Source organism: Oncorhynchus mykiss, chromosome 6 (genome assembly GCF_013265735.2).
Source record: "Oncorhynchus mykiss isolate Arlee chromosome 6, USDA_OmykA_1.1, whole genome shotgun sequence".
NCBI classification, from domain to species: domain Eukaryota; kingdom Metazoa; phylum Chordata; class Actinopteri; order Salmoniformes; family Salmonidae; genus Oncorhynchus; species Oncorhynchus mykiss.
The window spans coordinates 6,707,904-6,715,652 of record NC_048570.1 but is presented as its reverse complement, the minus strand read 5'-3'; the positions used below and the strand labels follow the sequence as shown (position 1 = coordinate 6,715,652).

The following is a 7,749-nucleotide window of genomic DNA, read 5'->3' as shown; positions in this document are numbered from 1 at the left end:
ATTATTTGACTATTAAATGAATAGTATGCCCATTGATTCTTGAAGAATATATAATTTATATACGCCACATGAGCTTAGTTCAACTGTCGTACCCCAAAATCAGAACCCCAAAATGTAATCTTGTTTTAATTATAAGCAAACCCTGTATAACTTTAAAACACGGTTACAACTATAATTGTTGATCTCGTGAATGGTCAGTCCTTCCATTCAGAGCTCTGTATAGAAATAGGAGAGTGGCCCCATCCCTCAGCTGTTTGTGCCAAATTAAGAGGCACGATGAACGTTTTGTTGAGTTTTAGAATTGTAAATTGTCCCTTTAAGTGTTATGAGAGTCAATAAAACCGCAGGTTACTCTCTAACAGGGTTAGGTTTCATTTTCTCCTCAGTGTTTCTTGGAAGTGGAAGTGGTTTCTCTACTACTGGAATGATTTGGGTAATTCCCCAGACTCCAGGATTTCACACTTTTGATAGGATAAGCTGAAGCAGAAGGACGTCCATTGCGAACAGAGTTTGGCACATTCGCAGACAATGTCGGGAAATGACTGCAGGTGTCCAGGCTGTATGTCATATGTTGGAGGGATTGAACATAAGGAAACTGCACAGTGTCTAAGTCATTGGCTCTTCATCAATTAATCTTTCTGCAATCCCTTGAATCATCTCTCCTCGTGTCCTTCTCGAAACACAGAGAGGGGGGGCTTGGACTTTCTCTTCCAATGTGGTTGAGAGAAAGGCGAGGAGATAGGATGTGTGGGTAATCACAGGAAAATGTATTGAGAAAGAGTCATGGTGTCGGGGTCACAGCATCTCCCTCATCGCCTCCCAGCATCACCCTAGTGCACCCTGGGTAACACGACAGGATGGAGGACCTTTGACCTAGGCCTCTTGGGATCATTTCCCTAGATTTACTTGAAATGAAGTGTGTGCATGTGTTCGTTCTAGGGGCAGCAACATGCTCCTGCCTCATGTAGCTGCCCCTGGGGTAATTACTATAGCAGATACTACTGATTCTGCTGCCCCTGGGGTAGTTACTATAGCAAATACTAATGATTCTGCTGCCCCTGGGGTAATTACTATAGCAGATACTACTGATTCTGATGCCCCTGGGGCAGTTACTATAGCAGATACTACTGATTCTGCTGCCCCTGGGGTAATTACTATAGCAAATACTACTGATTCTGCTGCCCCTGGGGTAATTACTATAGCAGATACTACTGATTCTGATGCCCCTGAGGTAATTACTATAGCAGATACTACTGATTCTGCTGCCCCTGGGGTAATTACTATAGCAGATACTACTGATTCTGCTACCCCTGGGGTAATTACTATAGCAGATACTACTGATTCTGCTGCCCCTGGGGTAATTACTATAGCAGATACTACTGATTCTGCTGCCCCTGGGGTAGTTACTATAGCAGATACTACTGATTCTGCTGCCCCTGGGGTAATTACTATAGCAGATACTACTGATTCTGCTGCCCCTGGGGTAGTTACTATAGCAGATACTACTGATTCTGCTGCCCCTGGGGTAATTACTATAGCAGATACTACTGATTCTGCTGCCCCTGGGGTAGTTACTATAGCAGATACTACTGATTCTGATGCCCCTGGGGTAGTTACTATAGCAGATACTGCTAATTCTGCTGCCCCTGGGGTAATTACTATAGCAGATACTACTGATTCTGCTGCCCCTGGGGTAATTACTATAGCAGATACTACTGATTCTGCTGCCCCTGGGGTAGTTACTATAGCAGATACTACTAATTCTGCTGCCCCTGGGGTAGTTACTATAGCAGATACTACTAATTCTGCTGCCCCTGGGGTAATTACTATAGCAGATACTACTGATTCTGCTGCCCCTGGGGTAGTTACTATAGCAGATACTACTGATTCTGCTGCCCCTGGGGCAGTTACTATAGCAGATACTACTGATTCTGCTGCCCCTGGGGTAATTACTATAGCAGATACTACTGATTCTGCTGCCCCTGGGGCAGTTACTATAGCAGATACTACTGATTCTGCTGCCCCTGGGGTAATTACTATAGCAGATACTACTGATTCTGCTGCCCCTGGGGTAGTTACTATAGCAGATACTACTAATTCTGCTGCCCCTGGGGTAGTTACTATAGCAGATACTACTAATTCTGCTGCCCCTGGGGTAATTACTATAGCAGATACTACTGATTCTGCTGCCCCTGGGGTAGTTACTATAGCAGATACTACTGATTCTGCTGCCCCTGGGGCAGTTACTATAGCAGATACTACTGATTCTGCTGCCCCTGGGGTAATTACTATAGCAGATACTACTAATTCTGCTGCCCCTGGGGTAGTTACTATAGCAGATACTACTAATTCTGCTGCCCCTGGGGTAATTACTAAAGCAGATACTACTGATTCTGATGCCCCTGGGGTAGTTACTATAGCAGATACTGCTAATTCTGCTGCCCCTGGGGTAATTACTATAGCAGATACTACTGATTCTGCTGCCCCTGGGGTAGTTACTATAGCAGATACTACTGATTCTGCATTTTGGTTAGAATCATGTCTCAGATAACAAACATTTTACAGAAAACTATATTTTATTGGAAATATTCATTTGAAATATACATTTTCATGACAGCTGACATTCACGTCAACATTTTCTCTAATCCACCCACCAAACCATACTAACAAATTGTACAACTTGAATATAACATTTTACAAAACCAATCTAACACATCTCTAAATATATTGATGGGAAATGGTTTTGTTATGATATGAATTTACAGTATGCACTATTCACAAGGGTTTCTTGTACAGTATTTTGTAAAAACGATTTGGTCTGCTACAGTATCTAGGACGACTCTTCAGTTAAAAAAAGGTTGAAATGAATGTCTCGTCCACTCCTCCACGTCTCCTCTCCTGGTCTTACTCTGCTGTGGTCATCATGTGAGGGAGACAGACACCAGAGAGGACAGATATTAAAATAGAGAATCTTGAAATGTTGAGTTGTGAGTGAAAAAAAACACTGCAGCAGATTCCTTGTAATTAAACATAATTTTTTAAATATATATATAAGAAAACAAAAAATAAATACATATATGCAGTTTAGCCAAACTATGAGCCCTTAATGAAGAGAGACAAGCACAGGAAAGTAGGATATTATTTCATTTGTCACGTGTGTGAACATAGAGTAACAACTAACCTCATTTACTCCTCAGGTGAGTTAGCTCTCCGGAGGGAGATGGTTCGCTCCAGACGTTTCACGTAGTCTGCCACCCACTTGCTCTCTGCGGGATGGGGCGAGCACAGTCTCGCCCCTGTCTTGGTGATAAACCTGGAGGGATACGATTTACAAATAGATCCGTATCAAAGATAATCATCAATATCCACAACAGTATCAGACAGGCGATTTCCAAAAAAGTGCTCCAGGCACCACCTAGTGAGATCAGTGAGCCACTGATGGGGAGCAGAATCTGGCAGGCCTCCAAACTGCCTAGGAGTGTAAGACAAGACCTGTAACCTGCCTTTAAGTAATGTGGTTTCTAAAACTAGGGATTATAATACACTTGGAATCGTGCTCTTGTATGCTTATAACATGTGTCATATCATGTTTATAACAGTTCTATTCAGCCTGAAAATACAATGAGATGCTAAGTAGCCTACATATAGTGGGAGAGATGCTAAGTAGCCTACATATAGTGGATGAGATGCTTAAGTAGCCTACATATAGTGGAAGATACGCTAAGTAGCCTACATATAGTGAAAGATACGCTAAGTAACCTACATATAGTGGAAGAGATGCTAAGTAGCCTACATATAGTGGGAGAGAAGTAATTTGTCTTAGAGAGGAAGACACTCACACAGTGGCATCGATGTCACAGCCTCTGTCTGTAGTCTGCAGCAGGTAGGAGACCATCTTAAAGTGGCGAGGGAAACGGATGTCAGTGGTTGACAGACAGCAGTCCACGGGTACCTCTGAGAATGCTGCAGGAGAGAGAGACAGAGAGAGAAGGGGGTGAGAATGGTCAAAGAAGAGATAGAGGATGAAAAAAACATGGCCCGAGAGAGAGAGCTAGAGAGAGAGAGAGAGAGAGAGAGAGAGAGAGACAGAGAGAGAGAGAGAGCGAGAGAGAGAGACAGCGAGAGAGAGACAGAGAGAGAGAGAGAGAGAGAGAGAGAGAGAGAGAGAGAGGCCAATATGAGTGATCCAGGCTCTACTTGTGTAACTACCCCAGGCTGGTGCAACTTTCTAAGTCAATCACTGCAGAGGAATGTTTCCTGAGAACTCTTCTGTCCCTGTGTGTGTGTGTGTGTGTGTGTGTGTGTGTGTGTGTGTGTGTGTGTGTGTGTGTGTGTGTGTGTGTGTGTGTGTGTGTGTGTGTGTGTGTGTGTGTGTGTGTGTGTGTGTGTGTGTGTGTGTGTGTGTGTGTGTGTGTGTGTGTGTGTGTCTTTTACCTGCTGCGTAGCCCAAGCAGAGTGTTGCAATGAAGAAAAGAGCTGCCATATTACTGCTTTGAGAGCTCTGCTTCAGAGAGTCTGAGGATGACAGAGAGTCTGAGGATGACAGAGAGTCTGAGGATGACAAATAGTCTGAGGATGAGAGAGATTCTGAGGATGACAGAGAGTCTGAGGATGACAGAGAGTCTGAGGATGAGAGAGAGTCTGAGGATGACAGATAGTCTGAGGATGACAGAGAGTCTGAGGATGACAGAGAGTCTGAGGATGACAGAGAGTCTGAGGATGAGAGAGAGTCTGAGGATGACAGAGAGTCTGAGGATGACAGAGAGAGAGTCTGAGGATGACAGAGAGAGAGAGTCTGAGGATGACAGAGAGTCTGAGGATGACAGAGAGTCTGAGGATGACAGACAGAGAGAGTCTGAGGATGACAGAGAGAGAGAGTCTGAGGATGACAGAGAGTCTGAGGATGACAGAGAGAGAGAGTCTGAGGATGAGAGAGAGTCTGAGGATGACAGAGTCTGAGGATGACAGAGAGTGGGAGAATGCTGAGAGGTACAGGTGTATTTATACACCTGACTGTCTCTTTCTCTTTCACTATGACTTGGAACAAAGTGAAAGACTCCGCCTTAGTCCCGTAAATTCACCTTAATCTTTATATTTTTATCCCTCCCTCCCTCCCTCCCTCCCTCCCTCCCTCCCTCCCTCCCTCCCTCCCTCCCTCCCTCCCTCCCTCTCTCCCTCTCTCTCTCGCTCTCTCCTACTCTCTCTCTCTCCCTCCCCCCTCCTTTCTCTCTCTCTCCCTCCAGCTCTCTCTCCCTCCTTCTCTCCCTCTCTCCCTCTGTCCATCTCTCTCTCCCTCCTTCTTTCTCTCTCTCCCTCCTTCTCTCTCTCTCCCTCCTTCTCTCCCTCTCTCCCTCTCTCTCTCTCTCTCTCTCTGCCTCCTTCCTTCTCTCTCTCCTTCCTTATTTCACTCTGTCTCCCTCCATTCTTCCTTCTCTGTCTTTATCTCTATTTCCTTGTCTGTCAATCAATCTCGCCCACCTCTGTAACGGTGGCAGATCATTGGAGTTTACGGTATCTGTTTTTTTCTTATCAAATGAGATGTTCAATTATCCATGCAAGGTTGTGTGTGCGCGTGTGTGCCCTCAGGCTGTCTATCTACAAATGCCAGTCATTGAAGATAGAGGTCTGTCTTTCTACTACTGAAACTCCCCGGTCGGTTGACTACAGAGGAACAGAGAGGGAACATTCCAACGAAGAGTGTGGGACAAAATTAATTTGCAGTAGGACTTCCTGTCAGTAGCTTTGTTTGGCATACATTTTAAGTGAAATATCTGAGTCTCAGCACAATTCTGTTACTGTGGAATGGCCCGTATGAGAGCTAAGAGGGCCTTAACAGTAATAGTGTCAACATGCTTTGAACATACTGGAAAACCCCTCCATGGTATCAGGAAGTTACAACATGACAGCTGTTCATCGCAGGGTCAAGTGCACGGAGGTCATTGGCTGGGAGACCTTGTAGTCCGCAGGAATAGTCAGCCAAAGATGAAGAAATTTACCAAGATAACTTTCTCTCACTATAGGAAGAGTCTTAGAGCTCCGAGACAGGATTGTGTCGAGGCACAGCTCTGGGGAAGGGCACCAAAACACTTTTGCAGTATTGAAGGTCCCCAAGAACACAGTGGCCTTGATCATTCTTAAATGGAAAAAGATTGGAACCACCAAGACTCTTCCTAGAGCTGGCCGCCCGGCCAAACTGGGCAATCGGGGAAGAAGGGCCTTGGTCAGGGAGGTGACCATCTCCTCTGTGGAGATGGGAAAAACTTCCAGAAGGACAACCCTCTCAGCATTCCACCAATCAGGCCTTTATGGTAGAGTGGCCAGACGGAAGTCACTCCTCAGTAAAAGGCACATGACAGCCTGTTTGGATTTTTCCAAAAGGCACCTAAAGGACTCTAAGAAACAAGATTCTCTGGTCTGATGAAACCAAGATTGAACTCTTTGTTATGAATGACAAGCGTCACATCTGGAGGAATCCTGGTAGCATCCCTACTTGCCTGAGCGGCCCCCATCTTCTCCTTCACCCAAATCCAGATCGCAGATGTTCTGAAAGAGCTGCAAAACCTGGACCCGTACAAATCAGCTGGGCTAGACAATCTGGACCCTCTCTTCCTAAAATTATCCGCCGCCATTGTTGCAACCCCTATTACCAGTCTGTTCAACCTCTCTTTCATATCGTCTGAGATCCCCAAGGATTGGAAAGCTGCCACAATCTATTGTTTCGTCCGAGATCCTTAAAGATTGGAAAGCTGCCGCGGTCATCCCCCTCTTCAAAGGGGGTGACACTCTAGACCCAAACTGTTATAGACCTATATCCATCCTGCCCTGCCTTTCTAAAGTCTTTGAAAGCCAAGTTAACAAACAGATCACTGACCATTTCGAATCCCACCGTACCTTCTCCGCTCTGCAATCTGGTTTCCGAGCTGGTCACGGGTGCATCTCAGTCACGCTCAAGGTACTAAACGATATCATAACCGCCATCGATAAAAGACAGTACTGTGCAGCCGTCTTCATCGACCTGGCCAAGGCTTTCAACTCTGTCAATCATCGTATTCTTATTGGCAGACTCAATAGCCTTGGTTTCTCAAATGACTGCCTCGCCTGGTTCACCAACTACTTCGCAGACAGAGTTCAGTGTGTAAAATCAGAGAGCCTGTTGTCCGGACCTCTGGCAGTATCGATGGGGGTACCACAGGGTTAAATTGTTGGACTGACTCTTTTCTCTGTATATATCAACGATGTCGCTATTGCTGCGGGTGATTCCCTGATCCACCTCTAGGCAGATGACACCATTCTGTATACATCTGGCCCTTCTTTGGACACTGTGTTAACTAACCTCCAAACGAGCTTCAATGCCATACAACACTCCTTCCGTGGCCTCCAACTGCTCTTAAACGCAAGTAAAACCAAATGCATGCTTTTCAACCGTTCGCTGCCGACACGCGCTGGCCCGACTAGCATCACTACTCTGGACGGTTCTATCTATCTATCTATCTATCTATCTATCTATCTATCTATCTATCTATCTATCTGTCTGTCTGTCTGTCTGTCTGTCTGTCTGTCTGTCTGTCTGTCTGTCTGTCTGTCTGTCTGTCTGTCTGTCTGTCTGTCTGTCTGTCTGTCTGTCTGTCTGTCTGTCTGTCTGTCTGTCTGTCTGTCTGTCTGTCTGTCTTTCTGTCTGTCTGTCTGTCTGTCTGTCTGTCTGTCTGTCTGTCTGTCTGTCTGTCTGTCTGTCTGTCTGTCTGTCTGTCT

General features: G+C 45.5%; 1 protein-coding gene across 1 annotated transcript; it reads right to left on the bottom strand.

Moving 5' to 3' along the window:
- Positions 1–2,561: 2,561 nt before the first annotated feature.
- Positions 2,562–4,759, bottom strand: ccl19a.2 (chemokine (C-C motif) ligand 19a, tandem duplicate 2; the record flags this gene model as incomplete). The annotated part of the gene is made up of 4 exons (XM_036979293.1): positions 2,562–2,912; positions 3,182–3,313; positions 3,840–3,963; positions 4,435–4,759. Coding segments are annotated over 3 exons (576 nt in total), but the record flags the coding sequence as incomplete, so codon positions are not given.
- Positions 4,760–7,749: the final 2,990 nt, after the last annotated feature.